General features: G+C 36.1%; 1 protein-coding gene across 1 annotated transcript in view; it reads right to left on the bottom strand.

Annotated features, from left to right (window-relative positions):
- DNAH8 (dynein axonemal heavy chain 8) overlaps window positions 1-26,139 on the bottom strand; it is a 305,262-nt gene that overhangs the window by 214,611 nt on the left and 64,512 nt on the right. Inside the window, exons 24-31 of the mRNA XM_028509424.2 lie at window positions 23,606-23,681; window positions 22,445-22,640; window positions 14,220-14,416; window positions 13,543-13,669; window positions 10,977-11,212; window positions 9,095-9,199; window positions 4,490-4,603; window positions 2,856-2,918 (exon numbers count right to left, since the gene is read on the bottom strand). Of these exons, the coding sequence (XP_028365225.2) occupies window positions 2,856-2,918; window positions 4,490-4,603; window positions 9,095-9,199; window positions 10,977-11,212; window positions 13,543-13,669; window positions 14,220-14,416; window positions 22,445-22,640; window positions 23,606-23,681 (1,114 nt within the window). The remainder of the gene's footprint in view (window positions 1-2,855; window positions 2,919-4,489; window positions 4,604-9,094; window positions 9,200-10,976; window positions 11,213-13,542; window positions 13,670-14,219; window positions 14,417-22,444; window positions 22,641-23,605; window positions 23,682-26,139) is intronic.

Below are 26,139 nucleotides of genomic sequence, written 5' to 3'. Positions count from 1 at the left end.
AGTGCTGACAAGAGTGACAGGAGGAGGTGGTTTTAGTCCAAAAGTGACCACCGTATTTCTGGGGAGAGAAGAATGATGACAATAACAAGGAGCTAGATTATTGAGAGTATCACATGTAAGTGAAAGGTTTATGCCTGCTGCAACTCATGAAAACCCTTGTCAACACATTCACCTACTTTATAAAACCCACAAGAGTTACTGGGCCACACTGACCCTCCCTGGAACCAGGCACCAGAGACACTGGGATCTGTGACAGATGATTTTATTCCACTTTGCACAAGTTTATTCCACTAGGGACCAGCTGCAACCTGGTTATTTCAATGATCCTAAAGAAACACTCCTGATGTCAGAATATAGTTATTATATTTTAAAGCACTCAAATCAAGAGAGGTACTTGAAAGTTATATACCTTATGAGAAATTCTAGTTGGTTATGATGGGAAACACCTGAACTACCCTTTCCACTCTCAGAACCTGCAATTTGAGAGATTCCATCTAACTTGATTGAAACTTTTTGGCAAAAGAGTGTATGGAACCAGTGCAAAGCATCCACAGAATATACACATAGAGCAGCAAGAATGAGATCACTGTCTCTACTCCTCCACTTATTTACTTGTGGTAAAAAACTCAATTGTCAAGCAATATAGAGTAACTTCTGGCATAGACAAAGGGATATTCAGAAATGCCAACCCAGTATGGGGCAAAACAAAGGTATAAACTATACAAACCCTTCATATGGCAAGATTTGCTATAAAACATGGGTATTCCTCGTAAAAAAGAAAACACTGGTTTTTGGATAGCAATTCTGTACATTCCAGTGGGATGAGCACAGAAGCTGCTGGAGTGTATGGCAGGCAGGAATTGGGGCCAGGAAAGAAAAGAGAAAAGTGAGGTCTAGAGGGAGGCACAGGACAGGGAGATGTTTATTACTATTCCTGTATTTTTTTAAGATTTTATTTATTTATTTTTAGAGAGGGAAGGGAGGGAGAAAGAGAGAGAGAGAGAAACATCAATGTGCGGTTGCTGGAGGTCATGGCCTGCAACCCAGGCATGTACCCTGACTGGGAATTGAACCTGCGACACTTTGGTTCACAGCCCGTGCTCAATCCACTGAGCTACGCCAGCCAGGGCCCTATTCCTGTATTTTAAGAAGGAAAGACAAACAGTTTTTTAAATGCTGATGGAGAAGATTTAGTAAAGGGGAAGAGACTGAAAATAATAATAAGGGTCAACCTAAGAAGAGACAGGGAGAGAGTAAAGAGCCCCCAGGGATAGGAAGAGAGGCACATCTCTCTAAAATTTACATCACAGACTCTAATTTTCCTCTGTAAGTTTGGAGACAAGGTCATCTATTTCAGAAAAAGTTCCAAAACTATCCCACCCACATCTGTCCTGTAAAATTTGCCAAGGCTGGAAACCCTCATCCTTTCCCCTGCACCCAGGCTCCAAGCCTATGAAGTCGGTCTCTTTACTAAACTCAAAATCTATACAGTTTTCTTTATTCCGAGTGCCACTTCTTGGCCTTAGTCTTTACAATTTCTTCTTTGTATTAGTGAAACTGCCAATAGCTAAGCCACTCTCCCTCCAAAACACTTGGCACACTAGTGCCAGAGAAATCTTTTAAAAACACAACTATTGCAAAAATCCCAATCTAACCATTTCAGTCCCTGATCTGAGCCCTCCAGCACCCAGAATAGGTGAACAGCTCCTCATTACAATGTGCAAGGCCCTCCTGTTGGTGATCGCCACTCACCCTGCTGCCGCATCCCTCATAACTATCTGCTTTGCCCACTACACCTCACATGATACTCCTTACATCTCCCTAAAGCTCCCACTTATCTCCTCATTTAGGGGCTGCAAATTCTGCCTAACTTGTATTTCCTCCTTCTTCTCCTGGTAAGGTGCAGCTTGGACACCTCCTCTGTTTGCTCCACCAGCCCCCATCTGGGTTGAGACCTCCTTACATTTGTTTCCATACCATGAGTTCTCATAACTAGATCATAGTGCTCACCACATGATGTTGTAGTTATTTCTCTAGCTCTCTGTCTCTACCAGGTTTTAGCAGCTTAGAGATAAGAACCATTTCTTAATCATTTTTCTGTCCATCAAGTCACACAGTAGATATCAATAAATATTTATTTAATAACTGAGAATGCAGATGGAAGTGGGGACATAAAGGAAGCGTGAACATATGATACAGCCATTGCAGAAAACAGAAGAGAGAACAGGAACAAATCACAGAGCTGTCTGATGCTCCTAAGGAGCCAGCTTACATAGGAATCCATGAATCTGAAAGACATTCATCCAAATGAGGATGTGTGTGATTTTGTCTCTAGATGTGCTTGGCAATCTGAGTGTGGAAAAAGATGGTGAACAGATGGCCTGATCCAATGAGTATTGCATGGTCCAAGGCAGGACAAAGGAGCAGGGAAGTTGAAAGTCATGGATTCAGAAGGAAGAAAATTAATGAATACAAAGGGAAGACAAAGAAATCATTAATATTTAAAATCATATTTGATACATTTTCTTATTCCATAATTTTTTATCACTTTACATACAAATGAGATGCTTGGAACTAGAATAAAGTACACACTTAAGTTCAAAACCAAATTCTTACTCCCTAAAAATACAGAGAGATACTCTGTGGGAAAGAGCATGGAGGGACACAAGAAAAGGAATCAATTACATTATTTAGCAGATCAGAATACAATTAAAATCTGTATGTACTTTAAACATTAACATTGTAAGGTAAAAACACATAAATTTTTACCTAAATGCATTTTAAAAAATAGTAACACATTATCAATTGTGTAACAAAACAGTAGTTTTATATGTTACAGAAAAACTTAGTTTTACCTGAAATATCTGTAGCCTGTTGCTAGCTTCTTGGGGTGGTATGTTTGGAACCATGGGTCCTTCCTATAATGAATAATATAACCTCCATGTTAATTTCCAATCATATGTACCTATTAATTTACTGGACTTAGCTATTATTTTTTTAAGATTTTATTTATTTATTTTTAGAGAGGGAAGGGAGGGAGATGGAGGGAGAGAGAGAGAGAGAGAAACATCAACGTGCAGTTGCTGGGGGTTATGGCCTGCAACCCAGGCATGTACCCTGGCTGGGAATCGAACCTGGGACACTTTGGTTCCCAGCCCGTGCTCAATCCACTGAGCTATGCCAGCCAGGGCGCTATTATTTTCTTTTAAATAAACATTTTTAATTGAAATGGTCTAGTTTTGTCCTGTACATAAAGTTGTCATTTGCTTTTTTTTTGTAACAGTTTATTGAGATATAACTCACATGTTATATAATCCCTCATTTAAAATGTACAATTCAGGGGTGGGAGGGGAAAGGCAAAAAACTGTACTTGAATAACAATTTAAAAAGGCTTATAAATAAATAAATACATACATACATAATACAATTCAATGGTTTGTGTGTGATGGAGTTATGTGGCTGTGACCACAATCAACTTGAGAACATTTGCATCACTCCAACCTCCATTCATTTTTAAAGGATTTTGACATAGCTGATAAAAAATGTGACCAAATTTTATCCTGTATGAAGTCTGTACCACCAAAGCTGTGTTTCATTTCACTTATGATTATAAGTGATGACACTATGTGCATTAGAATAACTGTTACAGAGTTCGGAGAACAGCCCCCTTTCACTAACTCTTCAACCCCACGTGGAAATACAGATGCACACAGGTTTAATACTTGGAAGAAGCAGTAGGTAATCTCTGTTGAGTTGAGCCAGAAAATAGTTGCAAACAGGACCGCGGAGAGTCTGTGCAATCATGAATGTTACGGATAGGCAAAATAATACACCAGATTCTCGGTATAATAGAATTACTGGGCAGTCAAATGTTGAATAGCCCAATTCAAAAAGGTAAGTTTAGTACATGTAAAAAAGTAAGTGTAATATAAGTAGCACCAAGGGCCTAAATCTCTTATGAATCCAGATCCACTGTAATCACTAAAAGAAAGTAAAATATTTTAGGAAATATGTCCAATTTCTGAGTTTAACATAAAGGAAGTTGACACTACCAGTCATTATTCCAGGTTGAACTTTCTGGGACTAAGTATGACATTTATTATTTATTTTCAGTGACACTTTTGGTTCTCTAAGAGTAAGTGAAAAAAATCAGTTGTGTAATACCCTGCAATTAGGGCATTTATAATTTCTTCGAGCCTTTCAATAACTGTATTGCATTTTCAACCATGAAAACTCTGGCTCTGAGAGAGGGCAAAGCCAGGCCTTTTGCTCCTTCCATGGTCTTTAAAGTTGTTGCTCCTTTTAACAGTTAAATCTTCTTTTTAACTCTATAAAACATGCTTGAAGGAGCAGCTATTCCCTTCTTTATCACTGTGGTAGTCTCTTACAATGTATAAATCACAATGTATTTTTCAGGGTTCATCACTTTCATTTCATATGAACATAACAGCAGACACATTAACACAGAGCATGCAAATACTTAAATTACCATCTCATATGCTTCTGCAAAGTTCATTACATCCTCACGAAACACTTCCACAGACTCAAGTAGGTTACTTTTAAATTTTGGCTGCACTTGAACTAGTTCATCTTGTACAGAAACCTAAGGGGGGAGAAAGAGTACTCCATGTGAGAGTGCAAGTACCATATGAACCAAAAACTACAATTCTATTCTAGCAAGTTTGTCTTTCCACAAATGTCCTGTATGAACAAAGACATCTTTGAAATGTTTTTGTAAAAAAAGAAAAAAATCCACAGAAATAAATTACCCAAATGCACCAACAGGAGATTCAAATCATTCTAGTTCATGACCCAAGGGGCAAAGACATCTTCTCTAACTGCAACTAGAAAGGCTTTTTGGCTAATCCATCTCAGGCCATCACTTATTTCTATGGCCAGGCAGTTACTTCTATAGGCCCAGTCTGGGTCACATGCTGTCTCTGGGGCCAGGACAAGGTCTAGAATTAGGAATCTCTAGTAGGAACCGACCTAAAGATTCTAGTAGGGATTCTAATAGGTTCTTAGTAGAGATTTAGTAGATTCTAGTAGGTCCCTACTAGAGATTCCAATGGTTAAAGCTATTCCCTAAAAGAAAGTGATATTACTCTGGGTTTAAAAAATATATAGCAATGCCCTCCACAACAGTCTTCAAAGCTTCTGCTTAAAACTTCAATCATAACACCACTTAATTCATGCTTATTATCTGTTGGGCTCTTTACATGTTATCTCATTTAATCCTCACAACAACCCTGTTTGGCAAGTACTAACACTATACCCATTTCACAGGTGAGAAAACTGAGGCACACAAAGACTAAACAATTTCTTCAAGGTCTCAGCACCAGTACAAGGCAAGGTCAAGATTCAAAACCTGGCAGTAGGGTTACAAGGCCCCTGCTCTTAACTGCTCTCAACAGCAACACCTATCTTGGTTGGAACATATACTGCTTTAAGTTCAATGGTGATTACAGTATGGAATTGTCTATCTCTACACTAAAGGATGGGTCAGTGGGTTTAACACTAATATATAGTTAAAGAGACAGAAGAACAACTCACGTGTTTTTCCATTGAACAAGAGAAAGCTGAACTTCACTAAATCTCAATGGAGTGTTCCCCATTTCCTTCCTAAGAGTCACTCTCCTGGCTAACCAGCAAGCATTTTTCAAAACAAGCAATTACATAATAGTTAACATGAACTTAAATAAACATGAGCATAAAAATATTTTATATATATTACCTTAAGTGAGCTCATAACCACATATAAAAAATTCCTAAAATATTCCTAAATGACCACATGAAGAAATTTAGAAACAAAGGTTATTAACTTGCATATGATCACCCAGAGATGGAATCACAAGTCATGACCGCAGTTTCAGCTCTGCATTGTTGTTACTATGCCTTGCTTCAAGCTCAGTGACAAATCTTTCCATAAACAAGAAATTTTAAGCCACTGTTAACTTAATTAATGTTCAATAAAATTTTTTAGTATAATTAAAGAATCTGGACCCTCCCTTGGAGTTCATTTTTAATGTCTATTTTATGGTGTGTAAATATTTACCTACTTTAAAAATGCTTAGGAGAAAAATATATACCTGTAAGTGCATACATTAAAAAAGATCTCAAGTCAGTAACTAACCATCCACCTTAACGAACTAGGCAAAGAAGAGAAAAACTAAACCCACAGCAAGAAGAAGGAAAGAAGTAATAAAAATAGAGCACAAATAGATGATATAAAGTATAGGAGACTGTTCTGCATGGCAATGGGGAATGTAGTCCAGCCCAACTTGGAAAATCTGGTGCAGAGTAAGTCGGCACACAGGACCCACACCCACGGATAGGTTCTTCTATAGGGAATCAAGCCTGCATTGTACCTAGGCTGCTTTGAGTCTTGCCTTTGCTAAAACTCCCTCACCCTGAATTGAGGCAGCAAATATTTACTGCATATCTTTAAAGTAATTTCCTAAAATGTGTGCTAAACCACCCAAGGATAAGTACAACCAGTTCAACCACTTTTTCCTTTGCATTTGCAAATATCCTTTTTCTTTGTATTAATTAGCAATTTCCTCCCCTTTGTTATCTGTAAAAGGTGACCACCTAAAGCAAACCTGTGCATAGTAAATGAGGACCATCCTCAATGTAATGTGCCCAGAAAAGCAATAAAAGCCTGTCCAGGCTAGGGTCAGGGCCCTCTCTCTCACTCAGGGAGTGGCCATGCCATCCCTTTTTCTCCACAGGACTTCTGAAGTCTGTGTGAATTTTTTTGTCGCAGCTACAATACATGGACCCCACAGGCTAGAGTCCACATCAATAAAGAATAGAAAATCAATAGAGAAAATCAACAATTCTAAAGTCTCATCTTTGAAAAGGTCAACAAAACTGATAAACTTTTGCTTAGACTAACCAAGAATAAAGGAGAAAGGACTCAAATTACTGAAATTAGCCATGAAAGATGGGATATCACCACCTACTTTACAGAAATAAAAAGGACTATATAGACACAATCAACAGCAAACAGGCAACCTACAGAATGGAAGAAAATAATTGCAAATCAAGTATCTGATAAGGAATTAACATCCAGGAACAAACAACCCAATTCAAAAATAGACAAAGAACTTGGACATTTCTTCTCCAAAGAAGATACACAAATGGTCAGTAGTATATAAAAAAATACTCAACATCATGTATTATTAGGGAAATACAAATCAAAACCACAATTAGATACCGCCTCACCCATTAGGATCCCTACTATACCAAGGAAACAGAAAATAACAAGTGTTGACAAGGATGTGGAGAGATCAGAACCATGTGCACTGTTGGTGGGGATATAAAGTGGTGTGGCTGCAATGGAAAACAGTATGGCAGTCCTTAAAAAATTAAAAATAAAATTACTACATGACCCAGAATTCTAGTGCTGCATAAATATCCAAAAGAATTAAAAGTAGGGTGTCAAAGAGATATTCATACATCCATGTTCACATTAATGTTGCTATTATTGTGGATAATAGCAACATTATTCACAACAGCCAAAAGGTAGAAACAACCTAAGTGTTCCTGACAGATAAGTATATAAATAAAATGTGAGATGCATATATATATATATAAATATTATTCAGACTTGACAATGAAAGAATTTCTGACACATGCTACAACATGGATGAACCTTAAAGACCTAATATTAAGTGAAATAAGCCAGTCACAAAAAGCCAAATATGTGTGATTCCACTTTATAAGGTACCTAAAGTAGTCAAATGCATAAAGAGAGAAAGTAGAATGATAGAGGCTGAAAAAAGGGAAAATGGGGAGGTGCTGATTAATGGGTATAGAGTTACAGTTTTACATGATGAGAAAGTTCTGGAATTTGATTGCACAACAATGTGAATATACTTACCACTACTGGACTATATACACTTAAAAATCATTAAGATATTAAATTTTAAGTGATGTGTATTTTACCACAATTAAAACAAAACTTAGTACAAAGCTACAATAATCAAGACAGTATGGTACTGGTAAAGGAGTAGACATATGGATCAATAAAACAGAATTAAGAGTCCAGAAATAAATCCTCCCATTTATGGTCAACTTTTTGTCAACAAGGGTGTCAAGGCAATTCACTGGTAAAAGGATAGTCTTTTTAACAAATGGCACTGAGACAACTGGTATCTACATGCTTTTATATTAAGGTGGACCCAAAACTCACAACACATAGAAAAATTAACTCAAAATGTATCAGAGACCTAAATGTAAGAGCTTAAAATTATAAAACTATCTTAAGAAAACAATAGTAGTAAGTCTTCATGACCCTGGGTTAGGTGTTGGTTTCCTAGATATGATACCAAACACACAAGCAAAAAATAAAAATGAGAGAAATTGGATTCCATCAAAATTAAAAACTTTTACTTCACAAGACACCATCAAGAATGTGAAAAGACAAACACAGAATGAGAGAAAATATTTGCAAACTCTTTGATAAAGGACTTATAACCACTCTTACAACTCAAAAACAAAAAAATAAGTAGCCCAATTTCAAAAACAAGCAAAGGATTTAAATATACATTTCTCCAAAGAACATACACAAACGGCCAATAAGTACATGAAAAGATGCTCAACATCAATAGCCATTAGGAAAATAAAGTACTAATACATGAGACAATACAGGTAAACCTTGAAACTATTATGCTAAATGAAAGAAGTTGGTCATGAAAGACTACATCTTGTATAAATCTGTCTATATTAAATATCCAGAAGGGGCTAATCCATAGAGATAGAAAGTAGAGTAGTGGTTGCCACAAGCTGTGGTGGGAAAATAAAGAATAATTGCTAATGGGTTTAAGGTTTCTTTTGGGGTGATGAAATGTTCTAACACTGGATAGTGACAGTGCTTGAACAATTCTGTGAATAGTTAAAAATCACTGACTTGTATATTTTGAAATGGCAAATTTTATGGTATATGGATTACATATCAATAAAGCTATTAAATAATACATATTTAGCTTTTAAAAAGTATACAACATACTTTTTTCTGGATGACTTAAATAAGTCACTATAAGTGTTAAATTAGAATTTATAAATGAAAAATAAAGGAGTTTGTACTTACAGCTTTGCTCTGCAATTTGTTGAAAGAGTATCTCAAAGTATCAACTGCTTCTGATTCTTCTTTGGTTACTTCAACTTCAAATCTGTTTAAAATAGCATAGGCTTCCTGTGGAGTAAGAGTGGAGCTCAGAAACATCAAAAAGAAAGTGTCAAATGATTTAGATGTCTTCGAGAAATACATGCCTATGTCTTAGAAAGTAGACTATTCCAGGAGACATGTTTCCAACATTAAATGTTTAAAGATGCACCTCTAGATTCTCACTGACATTGATACTGACTCCAGATTCTCATCCCTGAATCTGCATTTAGTAGTGCCTAGGTGATTATGATGGAAATGTAGACAGATGACACTGAGACACTACCCTAGAAAATACCCCTAGAATCATTTTCTGCCTCTCTCTCCTCCTTGATCTTGTGTCAACACCATGCAAAATATTTTCTCATGCTCTATTAAAATGGTGAGCCGGTTATATAAGGAATGGAACAAAATGATGACATGGGAGATACACCAAAGAAAAAACTTGAATGATTAAAGAACAAATTGGCAACTGGCTTTACCAAAAGAATTCACATTGAAGAACTGAGCTTCTGCAGTCAGGAAAAAAAACACTAAGATAATTTGTTAAATCTTGAAGAATGGGTGGTCAGCATCCAAAATTCCCAATTACTAAGATTTAAAGAAGTAGTAAAGGTGTGAAATTAATTAGCTACTAAAGAGTATAAACTCTAAATGGGTTCAAGATGGTGATGCTCAGTCATGAGACTGGATGCCAAAAGGAGGCTGTGGAGATGCCAGTTCCCCAGGTATTGCAGGCAATAAGGGAGTATACTTTCTATAGAGAATTTTTAAAAACAGAAAGAAAATGAATTAAAAATCTGATTTTTATTATCATCATGGGCCAGAAATTCTAAGTATTAGCTGTAAAATACTTATGGTGGACAGAATAATGGCCTCCTCAAAGTTGTCCACAACCTAATCTCCAGAACCTATGGTTATCTTACATGGAAAAAGGGGCTTTCTAGTGTGATTAAGTTTAAAAATGTAATTATCCTGGGAGATTATTCTGGGTTAACTGGGTGGGCCCGATGTAATCACAAAGGTTCATACAAGGGAAAGATGGAGGCAGGAGAGTAGGAGTCAAGGATGTGATGACAGAAGCAGGGGCAGGAGAGATGTCATTGCTGGAAAGGGCCACAAGCCAAGATTGTGGTCAGCCTCTAGAAACTGAAGAAAGCAAGAAATGGCTTCTTCTTTAGAGCCTCCAGGAAAAAATGCAGCCCTGCTGACATCTCAGTTTTAGCCCTATATGGCCCATTTTAAGACTGCTGATCTCTAGGACTGTAAGATAATAAATTTCTATTGTTTTAAGCTATTAAGTTTATGGTAATTTGTTATATCAGCAATATAAATTGAATACAACTCTAGTCCCTAAAAACATCTACTGACTTAAGTTCCTACAGTTTCCCAGTGGAACTTAAGCCTAAATGGACCACTCCCACCATGCTGCCCATGGCATGCCACTGGTCATAAGTGAGACCTAAACTGGTTTTTAAGGACACACAAAGATATTTGGAGAACTTGCCTAACATGTGAGATAGTGCAACCATTTCCTTTTGTAAAATGTTGGTGCCAGCATAAAAAAAAAAAGAACACTGTTTATACCAGTACAGTATTATTAATATACTAATATTCTTTTGTGTACTGTATACTGTTGGATAATTGTCAAAATACCTCCAAAGATACCAATACTAGAAAGGAGAAATAAGCAGTGTGCCATAAAATAAATGAAGAAGTATGTTAACAGAATAAGCTTTTTAATGTGCCTCTATTTTGCTTTTTAAAAAATAGCATTTTAAGAATGAAAAATGCAATCACTTCTTACTTCAATTGGCCCCAAAGTCATGTCCATTTGAATTTCATTATCACGGATACAAGACAAGGCTTCCATTGCAAACCTGACATCATCTAAATCACGAATAGGTCTAGATAACTTTTTCAAGTATTCATTAATAAATGTTATCATGTCTGACATTTTCTTTTTGTATTCTTCATTCAGATATCGACAGAGTAACATCTTCCATGCCTTAGCTTCAATTGATAAGGCCAATTTCATTGGCTCTGGTGAAGACAAGAAAAGATCAAAATAGAATACAACAGATATTCTGAAATGATTCATTTTTAATCTGAGCATCTATAACTGAAGTGTCTCATTTGATAGTCACTAACCACATGTGGCGTATTAAGCATTTGAAAAGCAGTCAGTCTGAATTAAATGTGCTATAAGGTTAGTAGGTTTTGAAGATTTAATTCCCATTCCCATGGAGTATGTTAGGCTGTGCATGAGGACACTACTATAGTCTGTGAAGAATTTCGGAAATTACTTCTAGCCCTGTGCAATGGGAACCTTGCTCTGTTTTTGGCCATCCCATTAGCAGCCTTCACTCTGCACCCCACTTTTTCTAGGTAACACCACACAGTACAGTGTAATATCTTTTTTGTCTGCCAAATCTGCCCATTTTCTTGTTATAACACTTCCTGCCTCATGCGCATCATTAGAGAATATGTATAACCTGACACTGTACCTGGGCCTAGCTGATTGTCCCAGTCAATCTTGACCTTTCATGTACTAATCAGAACCCATTCCCCTGAGAGAAAAGTCATGCACAGAGGGAAGAAGAAATGACAGTCACAGAGAAAGGATTTTCTCAGCTTCCTATATTGACCCTGGTTCTGGTCCACTCTTAAAGCTCTTGGATTCTGGGATATACTTTTCCCCTTCATATAGCTGAAACAGGTTTCCATTCCTTGAAAACAAAACAGTTCTAACTAGTCAACTCTACATGATCAATCCTTACCCATTCCCCTTTTCTCTTCTCAGTACCCCTTAACTCCACAGCCCTGACAAGACTGCTCCCCTCTCAACTTCCAACAGTAAATGTGAGAGGACGAGGGAGCTGAGGAAAGCATAGCCTGAGAAGAGACACACAGCCAGTTTGCCAATTGGGGCTGAGAGATCCTGTCTCATGAGGTCCACACCTCCTGGGCCTCTTTCCTCCCTTTCCTCAGCCCAGGGATTCAGCCTAGTTTCCTCTTTTTATAATCTAATTATTGTCACCATTTTTTTAGTTTTCTCTAAGAGCAAGCTCTGGGCCAAATGGAATACTTGTGCTACAGTTAATTTTTGTATTAAGGATCATAATGCTAACCACTATGAGGAAACAGACAGAACATTAAAATAATAGGTAGAGTACAGTTTCCAAAATGCTATAGAAGTTCTTATAATTATTGCCCCTGATATATAGTCTTTGTTTCTAGCTAAATAATACCCTCAAGATTTGTGATTCTTCTCCAAATTAAAGATATAATAGGATTAGTATAATACCAGTATAACTATTATAATTAGTATAATACTATTATATCTTCCTATAGATATAATAGTATTTAATCTTTATTGAACATTAACTATTTGCCAGGTATTATGCTAAGCATCTTATATAAAGTAGTTCACGAGGTGGGCACTATCACCAGCAGAAGAGGGGTCAAGTAACTCTGGTAGTCAAATTTGAGAGCCACAGTTACACTGACTGCTTGAGCATAGATCTGAAAATCTACTTAAGGTGGATAGTTGATGTAAAACAGGTCGATCATTCAAATATCTTCTGAGGATAAAATCTCACAAATTTAAGACAAGACTGATTTACCTCTGTAACCATGGCAATAAGTAGCCACCACTACCAGTTTTAAACCCAAATCATAGACCAATTCAGCTTAGTTCACATACTTTTGCAAATTAATCAGTGTCAGCCCCTCTCTTCTGAACATCAACCAATCAGGAGGAACATACTCAATAAACCCACCTTTGAGTGCCAACCAATCAACAACAGCCATACCTGAGCAAGCATCCTCCTACAGATGATGTTAACCCATTTAGGATCACAGCATGAGACCTGTAGTCTGCTCCACTGGGACCACTGTGTCTGACCAGCATAGCTCGCCCTCACTACAGTAAGCAATAAAGTCAGCTTGGGCTTTTTATTTCAGACATTAAATTGTTGTCTCATCATCCTCTGATACTCTAATCCCAGGTAGATTAACTTCTCAGGAGACCTCAAACTGTCTACAACCCCTCCTCTGTACTTTTAGTTACTTGATTGCCAATCAAGGAACTGCAGCATATTAAGTGTATATTAAGCCACCTTGGTATAATATATATAAATACATATTACATAATGTGTATATTTTATATATGTATGTATAATACATATATGAAAAATATTAGTGGTCCAGAACATGCATATTATGTATATAATACATACATGAACAATATTAGCGGTCCAGAAATATTTAATATTTATACTATTGTACCAAGTTAGCTTAATGATTGCTTTCTAAATAAAGTAACATTTCATGTAAAAATACAGCTATTTTATATATTACTGTTAAAATACCTGTGTGCAACTCAAGTGCTCCTACAACAATAACAGGCTTCAACTCATCAATCTCCTGTTCAAAAGTAGCATAGTGCAGAATTTCTGATCTGATTTCAGTCAGAGAGGGGTTGTTAGCCAGAAACTCCTGTAGTAAGGAAACAATGTTTTCTTTAAATTTGACAGTACAAATCTTACACTTATAATAGTTACATCAGAAAATTGTACTTGCTTATGTACTTTTCCACTTGTATGTACTATCAGGCCAGGGGCTTGATAAAGAAATGAATGAACTAACTGTTAGCCTTGGAAGAGAGGCTATGGGAGGGAACTTCACAAAATAACAGGAATGGCTGTTCAGAGTTCTCAGGTTTCCTTGAGTCTAACCAAAAATACAGCTGAGTCTTTGTAAGTGTGCCACACCCTGAATACCTGCCCTCTGGGCAGTCTGGAACAGAACCAGTACTCAATTGTTCAAGCAAATTAAACATAATCTGCCTGAGTGTCATTATTATCAATTGCCTCAGTGTCAATGTGAGAATTACACACAATATAACGTGTTACATGCTTGGCATTTATAGGTTCTTGACCTCTGCTCATGAGCTCCTGTCATTATCACTGATATTTTCTTGGTGTTCCCACATGCATTAGATATAAACAATTCAAACCCCACTGCATCACAAGTAGTAGAAATACACCTTCACTTTCACATCTCGGTCCTCTGTCCAGAGCGTCTTGTATTTCTGAAAGTCCTGTAGGGCCTCATGGGCCACTTTTCTTAGAGAATTCACAGAGGAAGAAAGGAGGAGGACCAACTTGGAAATATCCTTATGTTCAGCTACACCTGGATAAAAATTCTTCAGCTTCCTTGCAGGAAGCAATTCTTCAAAAGATCCTGAAAACAAATGTTTTTAAATATAGATAAAATCTATATTCTACTTTAAATATTATATCAATTTCAATATTTATAGACGTTTTCAAGCTGTATTTTTAAAGTCTCTCCAAGTAATTAAGAGCTATTCTCTTGCTATCTTCACTTATTCCAACTAAACTTTTGATGTATTAAATGATTGAGGTCTAGATTTCTTTAATGTGGAAAAACTATGTTATTCAGAGGGGAGACATGAAAGACACTGATTAAACACCCCCACCAAAATTTTTTTAATGTCTTCCAAGGAAAGGTCAAAGAGTTGAAATTGCTACCTTCCAAAATAGCATGGTGGTTAAAGGGGAGGCACAGCATTTATTACCCAAAAAGCCTTTGGCCAGTTATTTAATTTTCACAGAGATACTTGTGAGAATGAAACTGAAAGGTTTTCTTAGGCTCCTCTGAGGAAAAAAATGCTAACCAGCCACAAAGTTAGGCAGTATAGAGCTTTATTGGAGTTTGCGCATCCAGGCGAGGTTTCCCGGGCTGAGAAAGTCACCCCGAGCAGAGAATACGGCAGGGTTGTATTCCGGTGGGCTCTTTTCATGGGAGCTAGGGATTGGTCCCCTTTGAACAAAGCGGCAATATATCATTGATGGTTCTCCTCGCACCCTGGTTTGAGTCAGACATCTTTTCCAGGTTATAGTTTAGCTGCCATGTTTGTAGTTCAGCTGCCATTTTGCCCTACCCCGCCCATCCTGACAGAAATGAGACAACATATGTTTGTCTCAGCTTGTCATGTGGGATACAGAGATCATCCAATCACTATTAACCATCACTATAAACATCTCTTGCCAAAATCTGGTCGTCAGAGCCTTGACAAAAATCCTCAAGTATTTTCCATCAGAGAGCATACAGATAGATACTGCTGTTTGATTCAAACAATGCATTACTTTCTATAATAGTTGCTAACAATTAAAAATTATGTGATTTCACACAAAATTCCAGATTTCAGTTTTCTCTTAAAATGGTTTAACCTGGCAGTACAGTGCCCACATTCCTTCATGGCAACAATTAGCTGAAGCCGAGTAGTATCTCCTCTAAGGCCAGTCACTCATTTGCTCTTTTGTCTTATATTTAATCAAAATTATAGCAAAAGAATATGGCAGGGAATAGGCTTAATTAAATTAATTAACTAATTGACTAACATTGCATGTCTGAGTAGTTCTATCCCATTTACTGCATGGAAGTATTCCATTGTGTCAATATACCCCTTTTTGTTTATCCATTCACCAATTTTGGACATCTGGGTTGCTAGCACTTTAGGGCTATTACCAATAATGTAGCTAAAAACATTCATATACAAGTCCTTACATGAACATCTGATTTCATTTCTCTTAGATAAATTCTTAGGGGTCAAGTTGCTGAGCCAAATGGTAAAGATACATTTAACTTTTTAAGGAAATGTCTACCTGGTTACAATGTGCTGTACCTTTTTACACACCCATCAGCAATCCATCAGAGTTCCAAGTTCTTTGTCAACAATTGGTATTGTCAATGATCGTATTTTTACTTTAGCCATTCTAATTGGTGTGCAGTGGTATCTCATCATGGTTTATTAAATTTGCATTTTCCTAATAACTAAGGCTATTGAGCATGTTTTCATGTGTTTATTGGGTATTCATATTTCTTCTTTGTTGAAATGACTAATCTTTTGTCCATTTGGAATGAGGGAAGTATCTTATTATTGAGTTGTAAGACTGAATAGTATTCTGAACACAAGCACTTTATCAGACATGTGATTTGCAACCTTTTCTCCCAATCTGTGGCTTCTCTTTTTAATGTTTCTAATGGTGTCTTTTGAAAAGCAAAGACTTTTAATTTGAATGAAGTTCAAATTATCATTTTCTCTTTTATGGATCATGCTTTTGCTGTCCTATCTAAAAAATTATTATGTAACCCCAAATCACAAAAATTTTCTCTGATGTTTTCTTTTGAATATTTCATAGTTTTAGTTTTTCTATAATTGACTTTGAGTTCATTTTTTCACTTAGCATAATGTTCTCAAGATCCATCCATGTCATCACAAATGGCAGTACTTCATCATTTTTTATGGCTGACTAGTATTCCACTGTATATATGTGTCACATCTTCTTTATCCAGTCATTTGTTAATGAGATGAGTCCAATTTCATTTTTTGCATATGTATAACTAATTGTTCCATCACCCTTTGTTGAAAACACTCTCTACTACCCCTCTAATTTGATTTGATATCTTTGCAGAAAGTCAAGTGACACTAAGAGTTTATTTTTGGATTATGTATTCTGTCCCACTGATCTATGCATCTATTCATAAGTCAATACCACATTGTTTTGAATACTCTAGCTTTATAGCAAGTTTCAAAATCAAGTAGTGTAATTCCTCCAGATTTGTCCTTCTTTTCAAAATTGTTTTGGCTATTATATGTCCTTTGAATTTCCCTATTCCCTATTAAAATTTTAGGATCAACTTGTCAATTTATCAGAACAGCCTTCTTGGATTTTGATTGAGATTTCATTAAATCTATAGATCAATTTGTGGATAATTACCATCTTAACAATATGGAGTCTTCTAATCCTTAACTATGGTGTTTCTCTCCATGGTGGTATCTTTCAGCAATGTTTGGTGGTTTCCATTGTACAGACATTATGCTTCTGTTAAACTTATTTTATTCTTTGTAATGCTATTGTAACTAAAATTGTTTTCTTAATTTTGTTTTCAGATTGCTCATTGATAGTATTTAGAATTATAAGCGATTTCTGTAATTTTGTATCCTACAATCTTGTGGGTTTAATTCTAGTTGTGTGTCTGTATTCCTGAGGGTGCTTTTATAAGATCATGTCATCTGCAAATAAAGACAGTTTTACTTCTTTCTTTCCAATCTGTATATCTTTAATTTCCTTCCTTATCTTAATTCATTGGATAGAACCTCCAGTATAATTTTGAATAGATGTGATAAGTGTCAGTGGTCTTGACTTGTTCCTGATCTTTGGAGGAAATAATTCAGTCTTTCACCATTAAGTATAATGTTAGTTGTAGATTTTTCATAGATGAACTTTATTAGGTTGATGAAGTTCAATTCTATTCCCAAATTGTTGAGTATGTTTATCACGAAAGAATGTTAGACTTTGTCAAATGTTTTTTTCTGTGTTTATTGAAATGATCATGTAGCTTTTATACTTTAGACCATTAATAGGGTATGTTTTAGATGTTAAACCAACCTTGCATTTCTGGAATAAACCCCTTTTGGTCATAGAATATACTCATTTTTATATGTTGTTGTATTGGGTTGGCCAAAAAGTTCATTGTTTTTTCCTGTAAGGTGGCTCTCGTAGTGCTTAGTTGTTTTCAACTACATTTGAAACAATTTTGTTGGATTGTATTGTGACAGCTGTTGTATCAGCATGCATTTAAAAAAAATTTTATCAAAATTGGTGAATTTTGGGGTAGCCTTTTTAATTTGAAGATAGAAGAAAATATGCAAATTTTCAGCATTTTATGCTGTATTATTTCAAGAAAGGTAAAAATGAAACTGAAACTCACAAAAAAGATTTGTGCAGTGTATGGAGAAGGTGCTTGTGACTGAGCTAACATGCCAAAAGTGGTTTGCAAATTTTTGTACTGCATATTTCTCACTGGATGATGCTCCATGATTGGGTAGACCAGTTGATAGCAATCAGATTGAGGCACTAATTGAGAAAAATCAACATTATATCATATGGAAGATAGCTGACATACTCAAAATATCCAAATCAATAAAGTTATTAGTGAAAAAAATGTGTCTTTTATTTTACAGAAAAAAATATAGAAACTTTTTGGCCAACCCAATATTCAGTTTGCTAACAACTGTTAGAAATTCCAGTATGGTTATTTAAGGATCCTTTAAAGAGTGTATTTAAATATAAAAACGTCCAGTTTACACATATTTTCTTCTTTGCTTTGAACTATGTATGTCTTAAGAATCTTTATATACCCTGATGTCATAATTATATTATACTATGTTTTATTCTAAAAGTTTGTTTGTGTGTATATATAGAGAATAGAAAGTGTACATACACATACATAGAATGTGTGTGTGTATATATATACCCACTATTAACTTGTACCCACTTACATACCCACTATTACTATAGAATATAGAAGAGTAGGTATATAATTTAAGATACATTTAAGTTTTCCCATATGGATAAAAGTCCCTAGTGCCATTTATTAAATAGTATATTCTTTACCCTTTGATTTATAATTCCATCCAAGTCATAAGCTAATTTTCATATATGTGTTTCTGCTAACTCTGTCCTGTTCCACTGATCTATGATCAATTCTTGGACCGTTAAAAGACTGTCTAAATTAGTTTGACTTCGTAATACTCCTTGCTATTTGGCAGGCCCCCTTACTTTGTTTCTCTTCACCAATTTTTGAGCTATTTTTGGCTCTTTGTACTTCCATATAACTTTATAATAAATTATTAAAATTAAATTAAGAAATTATAGAAAAATTCTGCTGTAATTTTACTGGAATTGTATTGAATGTGTAAGTTAATTAAGGAAGTGGCTTCTTCATGTCATAAATTTATTCTAGTATTCCATGTCATTAAATAATAATCATTTTCTCCAAAAATGGTGTGAAAACTTTTTTACATTTATTTATACAGTACTTCATGGTTTTGTGGCTACTGAAAATCTATGTTTTCTTTTATATTTTTCCAGATTTACTGAAATATGATTGACATAATTGTATTACATTTTAAGTAAATTATTGGCCAGTACAGAATTACTTTTTATTTTGTATAATTGGTTTTTATGCATATATATCACTGAACTTTTTAGTTATAATAGTTGTCCTGGATTCCTTGAATTTTCTATGTATTATCATTAAGTAAAAACAATCTTAGGCTTCTTTTCCAATTACTATTTTAATTTTTATTATCTGACTTCATAGTGAAGATCTCCAGTAAAATATCGAATAAAAGTGATAATAGCAGGCTTCTTTCTTTATTCATTTTAATGGAAAAAAATTTTTAATATTTTCCATGGACAGCATTATCAGAAAATCCCTCATATTCCTAGTTTGCTGGAGGATATGTGTGGGTGAGTGAAATATATTATATGTACAGAAGCATATATGACAAGTATAATATATTTATCAAAGAAGAATTAAAAGTATATAAAACATATACTGATGAAAAAAAAAAGAATTTCTATGTACTCAGTACCCAGGTTAAGAAGAGAATGCCAAGATACTAGGAGTTCTCTCTAGGACCTCTTCAATCACATTCCCTTACCCCCAAGTAACCATTATCCTGAATTTTCTTTGAAGATAAACTTGAAGACAATCCATTGTCTTATCTCTAAACAATACGTTGTTTAATTTTGTAAAAAACTGAGCCATATGGACAAACACAGCTATGAAAGAAAAACATTAATTGCTCACGTTACATGAAGGATCCAAAGAGAAAAGAAGCTAGAGTCTCTGGGACTAGGCTTGCTTCAGCTTTCTACAAGTTTATAAAAGCCCTTTTGGGGGAAGCCATGGGGTAGGATCATAAATGAGTCCTATAGAGAAAATACAAGTCTCATCATAATCAAGGCATCTGGCAGGGCTGTGTTTATGAGCTAAGTAATGGGTGTCCAGCAGGAATATAGCCAGGACAGTGGGCTAACTCATATTCTCCTAGATCAGCATACCTTCCTCCAGTTTTCAAATGTAGGTCAAAGCAGAACACTCCAAAGAGTGAAATAAGTTTCTTTGGCTGACCTAGGGCAATGAGAGTAGAGCAGCAACTTCATCAGCACATGGTGAAAGCAAACAAGCACAGACAAAAAGATGGACCAGGTGCACCCAGGCATTCAGTCTTCAAGTTAAAAGACAGTATAATGACACCAGGCATCTTGATGAGGGCAATGAAAACTTGTCTGTCTCTTGAGTTACACTGGTGGCCCTCTAAGCTTAGAATACAATTGTTATTGCGTATTCATCTTTGATCGTTTACCTGGGAATTCCCTTCGTCTCTCACTGTATTTCACTCCTGTTTCCTACATCCCATGTCTTCTTTCTTATTTTAGTTTTTCATTTGAAAAGGGTACAACCTTCAGTAACTTCATGCAAAAGGGTACATTAAGGGTAAATTTGTAAAGACATTCAATGTCGAAAAATACCTTTATTCTACCATCATACTTTTAGTTGATAATATGGCAGAGAACAGAGTTTTTATTTGCAAGGCTGTTGTTGATTAATCCAAAGATTCTTGCACCTAGTGGTTTTTAGCTTCACATTTAGTCTGCTATAATAATAGAAAACAGTGCACTAATAATAAGACTATTGGATTCTAGTCCTCTTATCTGAGTTCATTCCTAGCCCATCACTAGGTCTGTATATACACAGACCCATTGACATGCTTTTTTTTTCCCCAGACCACCTTGCTCTGATTTTCCAATGTTGCTTCTTCTAGTTCCCACGAGTCCAGACATTCATCACTGCCCAAGAGTACGTGTATATCTTCACTTCATATCATTTCTTCCTTCTTCAAAAAGATATGCCTCTTTAAGCTCTGCCCAGTGAGGGAAACACCCCCCTTACAATCCTTAAGGATCACTCCTGAGTAGGCTGTAGTACAAAGTCCATTTTCAGCTCACACCAAAACATCAAGCCAACGCATTGTACACCAGGCCTGAGATTTTTTTTGTCCTTCATTGGTTGGTTGTAGGGAACACCCAATGGGACTATACAGGTAAGCTGGGAGAGCAGTGTTTGTGTAACACAGAAAGGTGGCACCAGGGTCTAGGCCTGGTTCAGGGTTCAGGTAACTTACATGGGACCTTATTTTTAATTTGCATTTCCCTGGTTACCAATGGAGGTGGTATGGTTTCAGAAAAATAATTTGACCTTTTTTTTAGATTCCACATACAAATAAGATTATACAATATTCTTCTTCTGTGTCTGTCTTATTCCACTTAGCATAATGTCCTCTGGATTCATCCATGCTGTCGCCAATGGCAGGCTTCCTTCTTTGTAAGGCTAAATAACATTTCATTGTAAAAAAACTCAAACTCATAGTAACACAGAGTAAAACAGTGGCTACCAGAGTCTGGGGAGTGGAGGAAAAGGGGAGATACTGATCAAAGGATACAAACTTTCAGTTATAGTTATAAGATGAATAAGTTCTGGAGACCTAATGTAGCATAGTAACTATAGTAAATAATAATGTATTATTATTATTTACTATAATAATAATAAATAATAATGTGCTTGAAATTTGCTAAGAGAATAGATCTCAAGTATTCTCACCACATACACACAAAAAGATGGTATTTATGGGAGAGGAAGAATATGCTGATTACTTTGATTGTGGTAATCATTTCACAGTGTATATATATTTCAAAATATCATGCTGTATAACTTAAATATATAAAATTTTCATCAAAAGTAAATAAAAATTTTTAAATGTGGCAGATCAGCAAAGAAAAGAAGAAGAGGAGGAAGAAGAAAGAAAAAAAAGAAGAGGAAGAAAAAGAAAAAGAAGAATGAGGAGGAGGAAATTAGTAGCAGTAGTTGTTTGACTTTCTGTATAAGACAGTATCCAAAAACGCCCCTGAAATTTTGGGTCAGCATCATATCATGCTGGTAATTACTTAAGGGAATAGCTTATATTACTTTATGCCCAAGGAACACATGACCCAGACTATCTAAGCACCATGTTCTAGCAAACTAAGTTTATGAGACCAAATACAATGATCTTATTTTCATTTTTAACTTTGAATCTAAAATTATGATAGTAGAACTGTGATAAAATCTTTATTCACCCATGACCAAAATCAGGAGAGAAATGTCTGCATGTAATGGAGGATGGAGGATGGAGAACACTAGTTTTTTAAATGTAAAACTTAACAAATAAAATTATAAAATGACTTTTAAAAATATTTATAGTATTGTCATACCCAGGAAGAATCAGAGAGAACACTTATTAATTGTTGTAATTCTAAGATTCTATTGATCTGAGGTTTGTTTTAACATTCTTACTTTCTTCCTTCTTCAACTGTTTTCCTGGGCTTGGATGGGCCAGGTCAGTAGTGGTACGACTGCCACTGGTGATGAGGGCCTTCAGGGGACGGGTCTGTTGTTGCCCCCAGTGAGCCACACCTCTGCTGACCTCCAGGGTTAACTGGATCATACGGTTAATGGCTTGTTGAATGTCATCCAAACTCGGAACCATTACCTGTGAAAAAAAGAAACAAGTTCTTGGTTCTGCTAGCACATAAAATCCACCCCTGTGATGCTCACCACTCCTATTGCCTCCCCTGAGTGAGAAAAGCCTCAGCTGGCCCAGGAAAAGCTGCTTTCAGGAGAGGATGAGAAGGAAGTACAAATTGCATGAAGGCTTTTTCTATCTGAAGTTTTCCCATTCTACCTCTTCCCACAGGCAAAAAGGTGAAATAGTACTTGCCATTCTTTCCCTGTGAGGTTGGTTGGATACAGCCAAAAATTGTGGACAGTGTGTTGGATGTTCACGAAGCAAAATAAGTGAAGGAGCTATGCTGCCAAGAGTCTGACCTCAGCTGTCTGAACTGGGCCAAATAAGCACAGGAGCTACCCTCCAGGAGGCCAGACTATGTAGATGTGGCTTTAGGTGAGTCACAGATTGGCCCTGCCTGGCCTCATCTCTTGGCCCCTCACAGGATGCACCTCAGTCATCCTGTGTGGCTTTGGGTTTGAGATACCAATACGCAGCTGGGATGGTTGAGACAAGATCCGTGAGAAGGCACAGGGTTTCGTGGTGCTCAGGGCATAGGCTCTCTCTCACTTTCTTTCTATTCTGCATCTTAAGTGGGTTTCCTCACAGTCAAGTGTTCAAGGATAGGGATTTTGACTTCTGACATGGTCTTACTTAGATAATTTAATGTTTAAAGTAAGAAAAAGCAAGATATTTAGGACACTTGCTAATTGACGGCTGAAAAGATGCTTTATTCAACTGTTACACTAACCCTCGGTACACCATGTGCTATGCAGAGCAATTTTTATAAGATATTAATCATAATATTTTTATTTTTGTTAAATAGTAAGGTGAAATAAAAAAATACATAGGACCAAGAGTTTAGCATCAATGAAGGTTCAGTTCTACTGCTACACTCCTTAAATACATTACCAAAATATCATTGTGTTAATTTGACTAATAATACTTACCACATTAGGAATTGCAAGATGTACTTCAGTTTTTATAAAGGAAATAATATCATCTGACTGCTTTCGTCCATATAGACTGTAATAAGATAGACATTTAGCTGATAAACCTTAGCCTATAAGTTCATAAATAGTTTGCTTAGCTATAACACTCAGTCATAAAAAATAAAGACCATTTTCAAAATACTGAATTACATGAAGAGAATATTATTTATAATGAAAGTATAATTTCAAATAACTATGAAAACAAAGTCATTTAATATTCTTAGAAGTAAAATGTGAAGTCTCATATACATTTTCTAGTGTTTTAATGCTGTTCTCTCTTTGTAATTAATAATGTTTACTAAAAGCATTTTTTCCCCAGCCTCATAACAGGCATTATGGTGCTGGGGAAAAAAGATAACCAACAAAATGAACCAACCTATACACCAATGAAAAGCATATGCCTTCATGTAGGGTCCAGCACAAGTAACACCCTTTTTTATTACAAAATCTTTTATTGCAAAATCATAAGTGTATAATTCTGTAACATAATAATACCACACTCAAGCACATCATATGACATTTTAGGTGAAATATTCGAATTAAAATGATAAATTATTACACCCATAATATTACCCTACCAACCACCCTCAAGCAGGTGTTACTTCTGCCAGACCCTGTATACTTTTTTATATGTACTTTTTTGTAAGATTAGACAGGAGGTTTTATGTCAAAGCTTTCCAAAAACTTTCTTTTTAAACAGTATCACTCATGCTCAGATATAAGTACAGATACACAAACACATGAGTGCAAGCAATGAAGGACACAGATCAGAGCTGCAAATCACTTTGGCTCTCTCCCTCTGCCTTGACCTCTGTCCCCATCCCAGGCAAAAATTATAATAAATGTCAACTTCCCAAGCAAGAAATGCTGTCATTACCAGAAAACTACACTTCCATTTATGGATACAGCCTACTGCCTGCAGCTCCAGTTTTTCCAGAAGATGAGGGTCTGGGCAGACAGAAGCAGAGCTACAGTATCCCTAAGCCAGGCTCTTGTGTGCTCCCTGCTGAACCTGCCATACCCTGGTATCTCTTCAGGGGGCAGGAACTGTGAACCCATTAAATCTGGCTCTGTATTCAAGGTTCCAAGGGTGATGTGAAGGCAAGAGTGAACCTCCTAGATAAGGACAGAGCGAAAGAAAGACAAACACGTAAAAACAAAAAAAATCTATGGTTCAAAACGACTTAGAAATTAAAATCCCAATAAGCATGACTATGCCTAACAGTAAGAAAGAAAACTAAAATACCAGTAATTGAACCAGCAACTCACTCCGGATAAAATTCAATGTAGAAAAGTATGACAAACTCTAAAATAAATGTAATGACAATGTTCAAAGATACAATGAAGACTATCTTCCAAAACAATGATAATAAAGAATTGCTAAACTAAAAAGGCAGAAATGATACAATACCCAGAGGATAAGAAAAAGTATCAACTGAAATATTTAAGATGCAATAGGTGAGTCAGACAAGGACTTAATCTCCAAAATATATAAAGAACTCACACGACTCCACTCTAAGAAGACAAGCAGCCCAATTAAAAAATGTGCAAAGGACTTAAACAGACACTTCTCCAAGGAGGACATACAGAGGATCCAGAGACACATGAAAAGATGCTCAGTATTGCTGGCCATCAGTGAGATGCAAATTAAAACCACAATGAGATACCACTGCACACAGGTCAGAATGGCCATCATAAACAAAGCAACAAACAACAAGTGTTGGAGAGGCTGTAGAGAAAAGGGCACCCTAGTACATTGTTGGTGGGACCACAGGCTGGTACAACCACTATGAAAAGCAATATGTAACCTCCTCAAAAAACTAAAAATGGAACTGCCTTTTAACCCAGCAATTCCATTGCTACTATTATATCCTAAGAACCCTGAAACATCAATCCAAAAGAACCTACGCACCCCAATGTTCATAGCAGCACAATTTACAATAGCTAGGTGCTGGAAGCAACCTAGATGCCCATCAGTAAATGAATGGATCAAAAAACTATGGTACATTTATTTACACAATGGAATTCTATGCAGCAGAAAGAAAGAAGGAGCTCCTACCCTTTGCAACAGCATGGATGGAACTGGAAAGCATTATGCTAAGTGAAATAAGCCAGGCAATGAAAGGCTTATTGATCTCACCTTTAACAGGAAACTAATCGACAAAACAAACAAATAAGCAAAATATAACCAAAGACACTGAAATAGAGAACAGGCTGACAGTGACCAGAGGGGAGGGAATTTCAGGGGAAAAGGGCAAAAGTTTGCAGGAACAAGTATAAAGGACACATGGACAAAAACAAGGACGGGGGGCGGGCAGTGGTGGAAACAGGAGGGAGGTGGGGAGGGCTGGTGGGGTGGGCTGGGATGGGAGTAAAAGGCAGAAAGCAGAAAACTGTACTTGAACAATTAAAATTTAAAAAAAAAAGATGCAATAGATGAAATCACCTTATACTAAATACAGAGATACCTGCCCATAATGTAGCCCAGAAAT

Source organism: Phyllostomus discolor, chromosome 4, assembly GCF_004126475.2.
Source record: "Phyllostomus discolor isolate MPI-MPIP mPhyDis1 chromosome 4, mPhyDis1.pri.v3, whole genome shotgun sequence".
Classification (NCBI taxonomy): domain Eukaryota; kingdom Metazoa; phylum Chordata; class Mammalia; order Chiroptera; family Phyllostomidae; genus Phyllostomus; species Phyllostomus discolor.
The sequence above is the reverse complement of the archived record's forward strand: the minus strand, read 5'-3'. Positions and strand labels throughout refer to the sequence as shown.